Raw genomic sequence first — 16042 nt, forward strand, 5'->3', positions numbered from 1 at the left:
TTGGCCATTTATTTAATTTATGAATACTTGTTTTCCCTCAATAACTATTGCTATTTACCATGTTTACCTCTTTAATCATTTAAAAGTAAAAAAAAAAATCATAGAGGTTAACTTGTAAAGATGGCGGCCACCAGACACGTGAAATTAAATTCTGGTTGGAAAAACTTTGAAATTTCACCTGATTTGCTTTCTGATAGAGCTTTTGAGTCTCTAATCAGCTGTAAAGTAATAACAGATTATGAAATAATTGACCCCAAAAAGAGGAAGAGGATAAAACCAAAAGAAAACGTAAGTAAACGCAACTTAAAATTAAAGGGAAGTAATTCTATGTGTTGACATAGACGTACTCCTTAGTTAACGTCTTGTATTTCCCTTTGTATATTAAATTGCAGATTAAGTTGTATATGGGATATTTATTCATGTGTTAAGTCTTTTAGTGTTGTATATGAAATAACAGAAAAAAAAGTAAGCATGCATTCCCCATCTTAATTGCTAAAAAAAATATATCTACTATACTATAAAATGTTATGTTTATCTGTTTATAGTTTAGTAGATATATTTTTTTTTAACAATTAAGATGGGGAGTGCCTATGTATAAAATAACAGAAAAAAGTAAGCATGCATTCTGTCAATTTGATTCACTAAACACAAATTCAGTGGCAATATGTAAAAGGTAGGCCTAGTCACAGTAGTGTTGGAACATTTATTCAAAGTTTAAGGGACCAGAAAATGAATGATTTATATCTCGTTTTTCTTTCTTGTCCACTGCTACATTTAGCACATGCTGTGAGTAAGGAAATACTGAAGCATATTCCAAGGGAACAGTTGGTTATTTTTTTGGGCGCCAAATGTCACAGGAGTCCAAAATTAAAATAAAATACAGTCCATAATATATCTAACTTTCAGTAAGATTGGTTTTATTCATTCGAGCATTCATAACTTTAAATTCATTTGTAAATGGGTATACCTTTCCTGTAGGTATACAGGTATTCACATGAAATAAACAAACAAACATTGAATAGTCATTAGTGTAACTATTTTAATTTTATAGCTAAACTACATTTCATTCATTTAAGGAGTCTGGCAAAACCAAGGAAACCAAGGAAAGCAAAATTCAAGAAAAGGCAGTGAAAAAGAAGAAATCAAGAAAAGGGAAATCATCCAAAACTGGAAAAGACTATACAACAAGCTCTGTCAGTGAAATTGATGTTTCATCTGAACTTATGAAATTAAATAACAAAAAACACTCTGTCACAGAAAGCTCATCAGAAAGACCAACTAAGAAAAAGAAACAAAAGTTAAAAACACAAAACAAGCTAGATTCTTGGACTGTGACATCTCAATCAACAGATACAGACAACAACACAAAACAAAACAATAATAAGAAAAAGAAACAAAAACCACAGAAAGCTAAGGAGACTTTTAAAAATGAGGTGATAAAATCAAGTGAATCCAAGGAAAGTACTGAAGAGACAAGGGCAACAAGTAAAAAGAGAAAAATAAAAAATAAAAACTCTGGTGAATATATATTTCCTTATGTCATTGAACAATTATTAAAGAACAGGCATGCTTTTACTATACAATTTATTATTTCTTTAAATACATAAAGACAGATTTAGTTTTATAGTATATAGGAAGAAGACTTTATTATTGTCGTAAAATTCATTTTCTACAGTTGAAAGTTACTCAAGTGAAAGAAAAAGAATGAAGATGATTAAAGATTCTGATGGAGAGGAAACAGAAGCTGTGGATAATAATGAACTGATGGGTAACTTATTTCTACTTACATGTATTTATAAAGACTTCATTGATTTTCATAGCCTCATAGTCAGTTTACCAGCCAGGAAAACTTGTAATTAAGTATAAAAACATGGCAACCACCAATCACATGAAACTGAATGGATAAATTTTGTCTGATTTTTCTCTGTCAATGAATTTGAAATTAGCTAATTTTTTGTATATGATTTTTTTAAGCAATTAAAATTACTATTTATCATAAGAACAGTGATATCTTAGAGTGCCTATTGGACTAAGCTTGTATTTGAAGCAGTTATTTTCTCAAATGCATCATTTGTGACAAAGGTCTTTTCTTTCTAAGCTCACTTATATTTTACAGAGAAAATGGTAGCATGGAAAAATTTCTTTGTTCCCAAAAAGGTGCTTCAAGCTCTTCATAGAAATAAATTCTTCTCTCCTACTCCCATCCAAGCCATGTCCCTCCCCAGTGCCATAAGGGACAGGAAAGATATAGTGGGAGCAGCGGAGACGGTAAAATATTCATTTTCATTTTTAAGAATTTTTTCTCTATATTGAATGAGGATTGAGCTACTCTCTTTTCAAAGAGAGTTTGAAATTTGAAACTACATTTTTTTTGGTTGGTATAATTTAATAGGGGAGTGGGAAAAGTCTAGCATTTGGAATCCCAGTTATTCACAACATTCTTGTACGCAAAGAAAAAGAAGCTAAAAGTAACACTTCAAAAGGAGAGACCCCTGATGTTGACATTGATACTGATGATGATGATGATGAAGGGAATGAAAAGTCATCTGGATCAGATGAGGATGAAGAAATTTCACCTGATGATGATAGCAAGGTAGAAGAGGTAGTTGAAGATGATGACATTTCAGGGGAAGATGATGATGATGATGAAGATGAAGAAGTGTTGTTTGAGGATGAGGACATTTCAGATGATGAGGATGCAGAGGATTATGCTAAAAATCAGGATTCAGAACAGGTTTAATGATTATATATTATGCAGTCTTAAACATTCCATATCAATTTCTTCTTCAATATTGAAGTATTTTAAGTTGTAATGGTGCAGTATTTAGCTTTTCAATTTCAAATCCAATATTTTTTTTCCAGACAGAAGAGTTGGGTTGTGTAAAGGTGATTGATGATGCTGACTTCTCTGCACTTGGATTCCCTAATTCTGGACCAGCTCTGAGAAAGGGCAATAAGTTCCCATTGGCTCTAATCCTCCAGCCAACCAGAGAGCTGGCTATCCAGGTCAAAGATCACCTACAGGTGGCAGCAGCATTCACTGATATCACAGTAAGAAGATTTTCAGTATGAACATATTTCATTATCAAATTTGTATGAACATATACATCATACTAGAATATGTATCATGAAATTTCAAGTTTATGTGTTTTATTGTGTAGTCTATGACAATTATGTTAATACATTTAGTCAGTTAATTTCACATTATTTTGGAATCAGAACATTTGCACAATTTAAAATTAGTTTTGAAAGAAGTTTCAATGCAAGACAATTTAGTGATTTTCACTTATTTCTCTAGATTGCCCCAATTGTTGGTGGAATGTCAGCTGAGAAACAAAAAAGGATTTTAAAGAAGTGTCCAGATATATTGGTAGCCACTCCAGGAAGGTTATGGGAACTCATGGAGCAGGTTTACACCATTCACATTTATCTCATTACATACCAGTACATATATATCTTTGTTGTGCAGAGATACTTTGAAATTCCTGAAATTTTTTGGTGAACGTGAGAAATAGTTCAGAAGTGATAGAGAGCCATCTCTGTATGGATTGTGGAAAAAATCTTAATAACTTTGACATTTAAATGCTTATACTGTTATGTATGTACACTACCAGAATCTACTGGTAAACACTACTTTCGAATGATATATGGGAAATGTGATAAATTTTGAAATGCTTGAACCACTTGTTATTTTGTGTGTAGTTTTCAGTGAATGATTTCTTTCTTTTGGAAGGATCCCTACTTGTCTCGCATTGATGAAGTGGACAGTCTAGTTATAGATGAAGCAGACAGAATGATAGAGAAGGGCCACTTTGAAGAATTGACTCAGATTCTGGCTTTTATTAATAGGTACAGAACATTTACTTTCAAGATATAACTGAGAAAAACACAAAGTCCTTCGTTGTGAATTATTTAACATAGCAAAATTTTCATTTTCTCCTAATAGTAGATTGAATTAGAATACGTAAATCCATTGCATGTAATCATGAAAATAAAAAAAATCAAACATGGATGTATATTATGGTGACAATATCTCCTTGATTATTTGTAGAAATGAGAAGAAGAAGCACAAGAGACAGACATTTGTATTTTCAGCCACCTTGACCTTGGTTCATGCAGGGCCTCAACGTTCTGTCCGTAAGAAAATGACTCTCACGGAGGAAAAGAAGCTAGGTGTGTGGAATTGTCCTCTTGATTATTTAATCTATAAAGTTATAAGTTTTCTACCATTGAATAAATGAATAATTTTTTTTTCTCTCCTCCAGAAGCCCTGATGAGTAAGATCCAGATGAGGGAGAAGCCAAAAGTGATAGACCTGACAAGGAAGATAGGGACAGTGGAGACATTGACGGAGGCCAGAATAAACTGTACTCTGGAGGAGAAGGTAACTCAGTCATAGAGACTACATCATTTTATATATCCGCAGTATTGTTCTGAATGGACACTTTTTAGCTCCACCTGCCAGAGGTCAATCAAGCCTATGTGGTGGTAAGGTGTCAGTCATCCATCCATCCATCCATCCATCCATCTGATTTTAATATAAAACAAATTTTTCACAAAACACTGTCGGATATCATCGGATATACAGTTTTGGATCCCCAGCTAAATAAATTTGATTTTAATATATTGTCGGATATAACAAGTAATTTCTGTCCCAGTGACTATCACTATATAAGGATGCAATTATCAGTTTTTGAAGTAGATGAAGAGTGTTGCCATGGTTGCTAATAAAGAAATTTACAAAAAATTTATCTAATCCAGTACCTATTCATTTGCTAAATTTTATTTACAGGATCTGTTTCTGTACTACTTCCTGACCCAGTACCCAGGCCGTAGACTGATTTTTGCCAACAGTAAGGACTGCATTCGACGTCTTGTTTCCATTCTCACTCTCCTTAAAACAGACCCTTTACCCCTACATGCTGACATGCATCAGAAGCAGAGACTGAAAAACCTGGAGAGATTTACTGGTAAATTCAATATACAGATCAAATTTTTGAAGAGGGGACAATGCCAATTTTAAATTCTCAAAAACAAGAAGAGGAAATACATATACTTGTGTGTTCATTTTGTAAACTACATATATTTTTATTTCACCGTAAATTATGAAAATTTTTATAAAAGAGCTATTTCTCCTGTTTGTCTTGCAATTTATAAGGCAGTTTTAAGAAATTCTTTTGTTCACTTTCAGCCAATGATAAAGCTGTACTGCTGGCTTCTGATGTTGCTGCCAGAGGTTTGGACATCCCTAATGTAGAACATGTGATCCACTACCAGGTGCCACAGACAGTGGAGGTGAGGATCTAACATTTCTTCTTATTCTTGACTTTTGTATACAAAGAGTTATAATTCATTCTTTTACACAAGTTTATTATTGTAATTTATACAGTTAATAATAAATTAATGTTTGGTATGAGAGGAAAAACATATTCTGATATGTATGGCATCAAATTCATGTATGTCATATTTGGCATATCTACATGCATATCTTTTTTTTTTATCCAGAATTCATATCCATAGTATCGGTCCAAACCATAATTTTTTTTAGTCTTTGCTTTGACCTGTAGTAATATCACTGGAAAATTGTATTTTCAGAATTATGTCCATAGAAGTGGAAGAACGGCTCGTGCCATGAAGGAAGGCCTGAGTATAATGCTTATTTCTCCAGAAGATGTGAAAAATTACAGGAAAATTGTTCACACCCTCAATAGAAGTAAGATACACTTGTATATGTTTTTGATTGTAAAATCTGTTCTGTTACACCCAAACCTACCTATATCCAAAATATAGCAAAGTTGAAATAAAGCAGTTCAGAACACAGTCATTTGTTCCTTTCCGATACATGTAACACAAGTGTACAGCAAACAATGATATACAAATTTATTCATTAATCCTTCATTCCACCAGTAATACTTTCAACCAGGGGTATTTGTGGAAATTCTACAGAACACAGCCTTGGCATTCTCTTGTAATCAGCTTTTACTTCATATCATTGTAAGCATTTATCACCTTGCTGGTTTTGTTTTTCAAAGGTGAAGATCTTCCAGTATTTCCAGTGGAATACCAACTTCTATCAGCTCTAAAGAAAAGACTTAACTTAGCGAAAAGAATTGATGTAGAGGAGCATCGGTAAAATTGATTTGTTTTTTTTCCATACCTCGACATTTGGAAGTCATTTTAATATGAAAATGTTCAATGAAAGAAAATGTTTGATAATTGAGTATTTAAAAGGAGATAAAATATGTTAAAGGTTTAACAAGAAGAAGAGACAGAATGAATGGTTTGAGAAGGCAGCCAAGGAAATGGACATGTTGATAGATGATCAGGAACTGTATCCTTCTAGATCATAATTCTCTGAAATTAAAATGATAAACAGGGTTATTTTCACCCCCTTTTTTTGCATTTAAACACTTGCAAACAATTTTGTAAATTCACCTATTCTTAGATCTGTTTAAGAAATTATATTGGGTTCTTGTTATTTGCCCTGTTTTAATTTGCCCACAGTTAACAAAGTCTTTTAAAGGCTATCAAAAAGAATGAGCCAGATGCTAATGTTTCTTCAAAGTGGACATTAGAATGCCTTGACCTTTGATCAGTTTAACTGACCTTGGAGACTCGTTTGAACAGTCAGGGAGAAAACAAGATTTGAAAAGCATGAAGAATGAATTGGATCAGATGTTAAAGCAGAGGCTGGCTCCTCAGGCCTTCACTGGGAAATATCTCACTCAATCGGGAAAACTAGAAATGTCTAATGAGGAAGGTAACAGCTCCTATCACTTGAAAATTATTTCTTTTTAACATTTATAAATGAAAATGTTTGTAATTTGTGATTGTGAATTTTATTTTTAAAAGAAATAATTTTAACATATCCTTCTTGCATCTTTTTAAAAATTGTTGCATTGTCAGGAATTCAATTGAGTGCAAGTAATGATTGCATTTAGTGCAAATTTCATGGATTAAGATATGCAGGTTTTATGAATATTGATATCAAAACAGATGGCATGTTTTAATGCATAAAATCACAAGTCGTAAAATGATCATCATGGTCGATCTTTTCTTACAGAGAAGAAAGATGCCGTAAAAGTTGTCAAAAAAGACCAGAAATTACAACATAAACTTCTGGAATCCATCCCTCACAGTCAGAAAGGCAATGTAAAAAAGAAATCAAAATGGAAAAAGAAAAAGTAAATTGATATGTTTTATTTATCTCAACACTTGTTTTTGTTATCAATCATTTTCCAAACAGAGGCCAATAAACCGCTATCCTGGAAATAAAGAAAACACTTTATGAGTTCATTTGCAGCTTTTAAATTCAACTGATCTCTAGAAATATTCCAAAGTATTTTTGAAGTTAACCTTATTGTCAAGGTCAGTCTAGGGTAGAAATAAGTTATCTTTCCTGAAAAAAAAATTATTTCAAACTGTGTGGGGTAATTTTAAATAAGTTTTAATATTAAGAGATGTCGACCTATCATACTGTCTTATTAATGAAAAAAAAATTGTACAGGCTTATCACATTTTCATATAGCCGGGTGTAGGTACAAAATTTTTGTTCAGATCCAAGGGTTGTCCACGCCCATTCCCAAGAACTATTTCAAGATTTAAAAAAAGAAATTGCAAAATACAAGACCTAATTAAACAACATCAAACCGGACAAAGTTTTGTTGGGTGACGGTTTCCTTCAGATACATAGTATATTTCTTAACCGGTTTACCTAGAGTGTTGGTTTTCTAATGCAGTTTTGGGTTACTTTATAATTATAACATAATTTTCATGACACTGAATTTCCTAGAAGTGATCCACCCAAACTCTAGTTCCTCGCATGGAAATGAAAAATTAATTATACACGGTTTTAGTGAGAAAAATATCCATGATTTCAATCTATTGAATTTCTAGCAAATTTCATTTAATATTTCAAGGTCGAAATTTGAAAACATGAAAACTAAATGTTACATTGAAATGAATAACAAACCCAGAACTCCGGGAATTCCCGAGAAATCAGCATGGAGTTGATGTAAAATATTGGAGGGCGCGTTCACAGCATACAAGGCGTAGTTCATCCTACAGTTGATGATGCCGTGAATGAGTTCCATTGGAACATAATTGTCCACACCTCTGTCATAAACATACGTTACCCAGTTAAGATGAGGGGGTGGGGCGGTGGTGGACCCCGAAACTTGTCGGTAGATGCGGAAGGAAAAATAATTATCGCGGACATAACTGAAAAATATAACGGATTTTGAAAAAGAGAGACCAATCTTCCAGTTAAAAAATAAATCTTCCATTACCTTAATCTTCACATTCGAACTACATCTTCGATAATAATAATATCAATATTTCGTACTGGTAAACCTTTGACAATGTTTAGACTATGGTCTTCATCAAATGAAAGATGTACGTGTTATCGATAGATAAATAAAAAATCATCGAAACTAATTCAATGACTTTAAAGAAATTTACAATTTATTGAAAGAATTTTGAGTTATTAGTTGGATACAAATACCCCATTTTCTACCCCTTTTTCCGTGTTCCCAGTTTCCTCACGTTCTCTAAGTTTTCCCTTTCCTCTGCGTTATCTCCACCCTTCCGTCTTTTCTCCAACGTCCCCTAACCCTGAGGGAAGCCTGACCCTGTCCCCTCCCTTATTAGTCTTCTGGAGGGGACTATAGGTTTCATCTGAGTCTGTCCGTCTGGCTGTCCGTCCGACTGTCCTTCCATCTGTCAGTCTGTTTCACTAGGTTTTCCGCACTTTTTTCCTAAAACAGTGTAAAAGGTTGCAGATATTGAGCTGAATTTTGGTATGTAAGCGTATCTTGATGAGCTACAGATAAAGTTTGAATTTCGATCCAGGTCATTGATTCTTGACAGAAGTATGGCATTTTCAATTTTTCATAATATTGGGATTACGATCGGGTTCTTGATGCAGTCTTTTAATTTACCAAACGAGTTTGTATCTCATGTCTCTTGTATCCTAAAGAGAAAAGGGGAACCCGGTAGAGGACATGTATTGCTGATGCAATACTCTCAGAATGTATGTTTTATGATAAATGAATTTTTAAAAACTGTATATTTAATTGTTTATGTATAATTAGCGTTTTCACTGTTAATACAATTGATCATTCGCTTAACGCGCACTAGGAAAAGAATTTTTCGTATCAGCAGCATCATGCTCGTTTCCTCCTTCATGTTGAATTAAAAATGGCGTATTGTCGACTTACTGAACAAGGTACGGACAGCCTTGACTGACGACATACGACAGCGCCCCTCTCTGGTTCACGACGTGCGCCTGTCTGTTCGGAATTCCTCCTACAATGTACTGGCTCAAACCCAGCAGAACTACTAGACAGCGCAGGTTCCCTGTCATTGTTCTTATCTGTCTCTGATGACACGATAAACCCAGTTGATATCTTTCTTTGAATTTTCCGGGTTCCTTCTGTGTTCTTATCTGAATCGTGCATTATAAAACGTTAACAAACGTCTTAAGATGATTTTTAAAAAGATATTTATAAAAAATATGAAATGTGTAAATCTAAAGACTTTTTCCCCAATGATGTTCTTATAAAAATTCTCTGCCACTTGGTTGCAGATTTAGTCTGGTGTTGTTTTCGTTGAGGTGATGTTTGACACGCTTATGCTAAATGAGACATGAAAGTTTTACAACAGAGTAAGCAAAATAAGCAATCTGGTTAAATGAACTTGCATACTTGATTTTCCAAGATAAGAGCAAACAGATTTGATGTTAATTGGACTGCAAAGAAAGGAAAACACAATTTAGAATTCGGATCGCATAATTGTCCATTTTCTTTGAAATGATTTTTAACGACTTTGGTCCCTGTGTTTTTAGTAATACTTTCCCTCTCTGTGATACTCTAATAAAATGGCTTTGCCAATTTCAATCTTATTTGTCAGATATCAAAGTTAACTAACCAGAATTCTGATTAAAGTGTGTTTTACGAGTAAGAAACAGCAAGAACATATTAATAGCTTGCTTTCTTGATCAGCACTTCACAGAAGAGATGTTAGTGTATTTGTAATGAGTGATATTAGGGAATATAATAATATAGGTCTGCATTGTGTGATCTGCTTGCCCCGCTGAGGTTATGCCACTTTCATTTATGATATACAGCGTCAGAAATGAAAATTTCTCTCGGACAAATTGGCGTCCGTTGTAATTGTTTGCGTACTCATTTGGGATCCTATCCACTGTTCTGCTATGTTTGTATACACCAACATGTGTGCGAATGCCTGATAACGAAGCCGAAGTATATTTTTTACAATATTAGAATTTTGAAGATTTTACAAAATTTGAAGATTGTGCATCATGGTTCATTTGGATGATGGTTCCCAATGTTATACGAAGAATTAGGCCGCGAAAATTATTGCAAAAAGTGATTGTTACGTTTTGGGTTTCATTATTGCTTATCCTCGGAATTTATATGTTTGTATCGGAAAAAGAACCACTCTTCCAAGAAAACACAAATATCAATGAGAATGAGAGATTCTTTTATTTCGGATTAAAGTCCAAATATCGTCTTTTGCACGAAAATCAACCACAACGGGAAGACGGTGATATCATTTACCTTGACGATGAACTAAACGATGTCGTGGCGGACGACCAATTACAAATAGTGACCTCACGCCCAATGAAGAGATTACCAGATGCGTTAATTATAGGTGTTAAGAAGTCAGGTACAAAGACGGTGTTAGAGTTCCTCAAAATACACCCAGATATCTGTGCGCCTGCAAACGAAATTCACTATTTTACAAGAAATTACCACAAAGGACTGGAATGGTATAGGTAAGATACTGTCATATTAGAATATGCTTGAGAGTTTAGACAGTTTTGCTAGGTACAATGTACATGTATTTATGGTCTATGTGTAAGTTTGCACAAGTACGATCCATATTTAAGTTATACATGTACATTTGTCTAACATAGCTCGCATGTAAATTAAAAATACTAGCTGATGAGTTTTGTCTTAGACTATTTTTACAAAAGCCATGGTTATTCTAGTCAAGGTTTGGCCAATATCTCCAAAGCCAGAAGTCAGCTACGTGAACCTTAACTATTCGAATTGTCTCAACTAGGATCTCAATACATGCAATTAGATATCTTACTGATTTTCAAACTTTTACCATAGGTCACCACGAAAAGATGATCTTATCATTCTAGTTGCTGTTGCTTACTCTAAGGTCAATAGCCAAAGGTCAAAGTTATTAAAATATACTTGTGATCGAGACCATTGGATGCATTACACATTGGCGTCGAAAGCAAATTAAAAGTTGGGGGGGCTAAGTGTAAGAAAAAAAATTTTTAGAACTCCAAAACAAAATATAAAAAAGAAAAGATATAAATGGAAATGTTTTTTGTCCAAAAACGAAAATCCTATTATCGTGGGTGGGGGTCAATACTTAGTTTATATTGAAGAAAAAATGGGGGGGTACACATTTCCTTCCAGCCCCGGTTCCGACAATGTTACAAACGAGAAATACGTGATGCTTAGTAATCCTCAGATCTGAATTGTTCTTGTTCAGACTTCATTAATGATCAGTTAATTCTCAAATCAAAATGCCAAGATCGAATTCCTTGTTTACCAATCTTTCTTTCAGAAGACAGATGCCGGTTTGTTTAGAGAATCAAGTGACGATTGAGAGAACCCGTGGCTACTTTGTACACGGAGAGGTTCCCCACAGGATACACCACCAGTTTCCGAACATTCGTCTAATTGTAGTGGTTCGAAACCCGGTGCTGCGGACTCTGCTAGATTATATCTCACAATGTGAAAGAAATAAAACCAAACTGTCTTTCATGGAAGCCTTCTTTTGGAACAATGATACCGATTTCCTGGAAATGTCACGTGATTTTATACAGACGAGCATTTATGTGAAGTTTTTGGATAATTGGTTAAAATATTTCAAACTGGACCAAATTCAGTTTGTTAACGGTGATAAGCTTTATAAGAATCCTTTACAAGAGCTGAAAAAAGTGGAGAAATTCTTAAATCTTAGAAATTTGATCTCATCGGAACATTTTTATTATAATACATCACGTGATACTTTATGCATCAAAAAGCGCGAATGTCAAGGACGACCTCATTGTTTTATGGACAGCAAGCTTAAAACACATCCGCCAGAATACTTGATGAAATGCTTAAGGAACTTCTTCCATCCATTCAACGAGAAATTTAACGAGAAATCAAAACAACATTTCAATTGGAATACTTAATTGATGGTTTCTTTAATTTTCTTTTAACAGAGAAAAAGCATTTCAATTTTTATTTACATTGTTTTAGATTTTGAAAAAAAAGAGAAATAATCTTCCTGCTTTGAATCATTACAAAACAATGGAGGACTAAAATTATATATTAAAGCATAACTCATCAGAAGAAAGTTTAAAATTTCTTCCGTATCTTAAACTTGGCATAAATATCAAACAAACATGAGAAATAAAAATAAATGAGATTGTTTAAGGGTAACTGTTCTCTGACAGAAAGCTATTTTTGAGCTTCCTCGTCTGATTTTGGCAGTGGTACTGACACGGAAGCGCTTTTGATATTGGTTACAGTAACAGCTTACGCCAGGGATCATTTACTGTCTAACGTACACACCACTTTACCTTTGATGTTTACAATAAATACATGTAGTAGTATATCAGGTATAATTATCTGATGTGCTTATCCTTCTCTTGTGGATAATTTCCTTTATTTCTCAATTTTGTCATTTTTAGGTCACCTGAGTCGAAGGCTTAAGTGAGCTTTTCTGATCAAAATTTGTCCGTTGTCTGTTGTCGTCGTAAACTTTTCACATTTTCATCTTCTTCTCAAGGACCACTGGGCAAATTTCAGCCATTGCCACGTAGTATCCTTGGGTGAAGAGGATTCAAGTTTTTTCATATGAAGGGCCACGCCCTTATTCAAGGGGAGATTATTATGAATTAGCGAAAAATTAATGGCATCTTTTAAAAATCTTCTCAAGAACCACAGGGCCAGGAAAGATGAAACTTATTTGGAAGCATCCTCAGGTAGTGCAGATTCGAGTTTGTTCAATAATGACCCCCAGGGGTAGGGCGGGGCCACAATGGCTCATCAAATTTTTACATAGGAATGTATAGGGAAAATCTTGAAAACTCTTCTAAACTGATTTTTGCTTTTTTCCTAACTACAGACTCAGTTGAGCGATGTGGTCCCTGGGCCTCTTGTTTTGCATTGTTTTAAGCAACATACCCGGGTATAAGTGCATATCTATGTTTTCCTTTCCTTTTGTTTTGTTTTTCTTTTTATAAATTAAAATACTGCATGCCTTTTTTCGCACAATCCTGATATATCAGCAAGGCCTAGGATCACTAAAACTTTGTACTAAAACTCAAGTAATCTCTCTTGCCCCGTAAGACTATATCCTTAGCCACGAAGCCTGTTATACATTGCTTTCTCGAAAATTATTGTACGTGCTCACGCAATTGTCTTTTAAAACTCAAATTAGCTGAATAGGATCGATATTTTGAGTACACAGAATTCTAACTCTAATCAATCATGGTTTACAGGAAGGTTAATTAGCTCCCCTGATACACATTTCAGGCACTCAATTTAATGGACGTCTGGATTTGGAAATTCCATTGGATATTATATAAATTTCAACCTGGTGGTTTATGGATAATAGGGAGAATGGACTTGATCTATACATAATGATGTCTATGCACCACTGGGAGGGACACAACCAGACATATCTACAGAGTATAAACAATCCTGGTAGTAGCCAGCAAATTAAATACCCGGTATATCCTTGTGGTATAAAATTCATTAACAATTATAAAAAATAATTCCAGTATTATAAGGTTGGACATGATCTTATTAATGAACATGCCTTTTTTAACTAGGCAAACTTTTTTTGCATGAAAATCTTTATCCCGAATGATCATTACTAAATGTCATACATGTACAAATGTACTGACATACGTGTATTTTAGACATAATATCACATTGGACGTGCTAGATTCCTTGACTGTACTTCAAATCCGCGATTAAAAAAATTAAAGAAAGTAGAAATGGGTTTTTTTTTTCATTTTTTTGCAAGAACTCAATAAAGATCCTATGATATACCAACATTATTTTTGAGGAAGTAGAGGTGCTTTCCTTATATTCCTTTCAGTATTTTTGAAGGAAGATGTACATGTAGTATTTTGTTGCTTCTTTCTGTCTTTTCATTTTTTTTCTTATCGACGAATTTTAATTGTAAGGATATCGAAGATCTTGGAATGTCAATAGCTGATTTCTTCTTGAGCAGTATTGATGTTCTAAATTGAATCCAACGAATACTTATAATCACAAACTTGAGTTTTGCGTAATTAAACGAGTCTACATGTGTGTTTTTCGCGAAAATTTTGTTTTCGAGAATAATTTTATTGGCATAGCTAATATACAGCAATAACCGGACTTTGTGAAAATTTTATCTTATAGATGCTAAATACATACCACGCGAAAATTTGGTGATCTGCAGTATTAGTATTATTCTATAGCTTGATTCATATTCAAGAGTTTCATTTATTTTATTGCAGTAAATGTTACGTGTATTTGTGTTTGTTTGCATACTTCACTGACCTGTGCAACTGTTGTAAATTTGGTATTTTTCTTTCTTGTCTTGGAAGAAGTACCCAGTAATTTTTTGACGCTATACCGAGAGCTATATAGCATACATCCGTCTCTCTATACACATGACAAAGGATTACACAGAACAGTGACGAAGTGAGCGTCTTACATAGGGGCCCTCATACAAAGCGAGTAAATAAAGGAATATGGCGAACATATTCCTTTTAGGAATTGTGTTCAGCTTTAAGTCCCGTACTCGAACTTAAGGCTTCTGAGTGAGGGATCTTTTTTCTCATTTCGGCACCATCTGCAAGACGTCCTGCACTGGGATTCGATCCCGCAACGGAAGGATTAACTCCTTACTCCGCGATTCTATATATTGTAAAGCAAACATCTAACCACTGCGCCACGCGGGCGTCAAATGTTAAAATCAAAATTAAAATACTTTGGATGAACTTAAGAAAATCATTTTAATTGGAGATATTAACTACTCAGTGCGTATTTACCGAGTGTAACCGAAAGGAACCAAACACATTTACTACAATTTTTTTGTATATGCACTGTTCTGAATGATTATGTTTTAAAATGTATGGCACACAATCAATTACCAACAAACCTATAAAAGTTTGAAGTGCACGGATTGAATTTTATCGTTTCATCTGTTTTAACGCTCATTATTTTCCTGTGAGAGATATAATTATTCGTCGTTCAATTTGAGATATTTTTTCAAGGTGATCAGATTTCAAAAACCTCAAACTTGACATTCAAATGATAGATAGGTTTCCTTTCCCTTATTGAAAAAAAATAATATTTGGACATTTGTCAGACAGAAGTTTCAGTTAAATTGATTGCAGGGGTAATTGAAATTATGAAATTCTATCTTTCTATGACTAGATCCAAGGTGAGATTAGTGTCTTTAAAAACATTGTTATATTAAGTAATATACGTACACTGACGGATATGTTAAACAGTTACATACATGTATATTTAGAAAACCATAAACTTTGCTTGCAACAAAAAGTCATGCTGAGAATTTGAAAGATTTTGTGTCTTTCGAATATTATCCTAATCAACCAATGGATTTTTTTTAAGCTCTGAAAAAATATATATTGATAGACCGGAAGTCCATTGAAAAAACTGTATATTTATTGTGCACAAAAAAAATGCGCTCGGTTCTCGATTTATTTCTCCATGTTTTTAAAACTGTAATCTCAAAATATTACTAACCGTGTGTTCCTAACATATTCTTTGACTCTTTCCACAACAAAACATTCCTCATAAAATAAATGTTGTTAATAGTCCTCCTGGCCCTGATATTGCAATCATCGAACATTTTGCTTATTTATCTCTCTCTCTCTCTTCGTTCAAATGTTACGAGAGAACTTGATAGAGGAGAGAGGAAATTTTTTAAATCTTCCATTTTTTGCAATTGAGGTAAGAATTTGGAAGAATTAATCAAG

General features: G+C 33.8%; 3 protein-coding genes across 6 annotated transcripts; 2 read left to right on the forward strand and 1 right to left on the reverse strand.

The window, feature by feature from the left end:
- Positions 1-93: 93 nt before the first annotated feature.
- Positions 94-10770, forward strand: LOC134243031 (ATP-dependent RNA helicase DDX24-like). 3 transcript variants are annotated; one of them, XM_062725264.1, is made up of 18 exons: positions 94-288; positions 1095-1518; positions 1676-1768; positions 2117-2268; positions 2393-2734; positions 2863-3051; positions 3299-3409; positions 3734-3849; positions 4052-4173; positions 4266-4384; positions 4793-4970; positions 5192-5295; positions 5596-5713; positions 6033-6129; positions 6251-6331; positions 6597-6760; positions 7064-7184; positions 10675-10770. In XM_062725264.1, exons 1-18 carry the CDS (start codon positions 121-123, stop codon positions 10679-10681), a joined length of 2706 nt encoding a protein of 901 aa, XP_062581248.1. In that variant the 5' UTR covers positions 94-120; the 3' UTR covers positions 10682-10770. The 3 variants fall into 3 exon arrangements, with proteins under 3 accessions (XP_062581248.1, XP_062581231.1, XP_062581240.1); XM_062725247.1 differs by having other exon boundaries at positions 1077-1518; positions 10675-10769; XM_062725256.1 differs by lacking the exon at positions 10675-10770 and having other exon boundaries at positions 1077-1518; positions 7064-7212.
- Positions 7192-9471, reverse strand: LOC134243063 (uncharacterized). 2 transcript variants are annotated; one of them, XM_062725292.1, is made up of 3 exons: positions 9219-9468; positions 7973-8220; positions 7192-7265 (listed from the first exon to the last, which is right to left on the reverse strand). In XM_062725292.1, the coding sequence occupies exons 1-3, from the start codon at positions 9362-9364 to the stop codon at positions 7261-7263; spliced, it is 399 nt and encodes a 132-aa protein (XP_062581276.1). In that variant the 5' UTR covers positions 9365-9468; the 3' UTR covers positions 7192-7260. The 2 variants fall into 2 exon arrangements, with proteins under 2 accessions (XP_062581276.1, XP_062581267.1); XM_062725283.1 differs by lacking the exon at positions 7192-7265 and having other exon boundaries at positions 7935-8220; positions 9219-9471.
- On the forward strand, positions 9555-13263 carry LOC134243051 (heparan sulfate glucosamine 3-O-sulfotransferase 6-like). The gene is made up of 2 exons (XM_062725276.1): positions 9555-10798; positions 11611-13263. The coding sequence occupies exons 1-2, from the start codon at positions 10335-10337 to the stop codon at positions 12224-12226; spliced, it is 1080 nt and encodes a 359-aa protein (XP_062581260.1). The 5' UTR covers positions 9555-10334; the 3' UTR covers positions 12227-13263.
- Positions 13264-16042: the final 2779 nt, after the last annotated feature.

This window comes from Saccostrea cucullata, unplaced genomic scaffold, assembly GCF_032062105.1.
Source record: "Saccostrea cucullata isolate Sc308-1 unplaced genomic scaffold, CSIRO_AGI_Scuc_v1 ctg702, whole genome shotgun sequence".
Classification (NCBI taxonomy): domain Eukaryota; kingdom Metazoa; phylum Mollusca; class Bivalvia; order Ostreida; family Ostreidae; genus Saccostrea; species Saccostrea cuccullata.

What these genes read in the sequence shown, in the direction of transcription:
- LOC134243063 (XM_062725283.1), bottom strand. Translation starts at nt 9,364, where the DNA reads ATGACAGGGAACCTGCGCTGTCTAGTAGTTCTGCTGGGTTTGAGCCAG. An exon ending in GGCTGTCCGTACCTTGTTCA is followed by an intron (nt 8,221 to 9,218) that starts GTAAGTCGACAA and finishes TATATTTTTCAG; the next exon opens with TTATGTCCGCGATAATTATT.
- LOC134243051 (XM_062725276.1), top strand. Translation starts at nt 10,335, where the DNA reads ATGATGGTTCCCAATGTTATACGAAGAATTAGGCCGCGAAAATTATTG. An exon ending in AAAGGACTGGAATGGTATAG is followed by an intron (nt 10,799 to 11,610) that starts GTAAGATACTGT and finishes TCTTTCTTTCAG; the next exon opens with AAGACAGATGCCGGTTTGTT.
- LOC134243031 (XM_062725247.1), top strand. Translation starts at nt 121, where the DNA reads ATGGCGGCCACCAGACACGTGAAATTAAATTCTGGTTGGAAAAACTTT. An exon ending in AAAATCAGGATTCAGAACAG is followed by an intron (nt 2,735 to 2,862) that starts GTTTAATGATTA and finishes TTTTTTTTCCAG; the next exon opens with ACAGAAGAGTTGGGTTGTGT. An exon ending in AGGTGCCACAGACAGTGGAG is followed by an intron (nt 5,296 to 5,595) that starts GTGAGGATCTAA and finishes TTGTATTTTCAG; the next exon opens with AATTATGTCCATAGAAGTGG.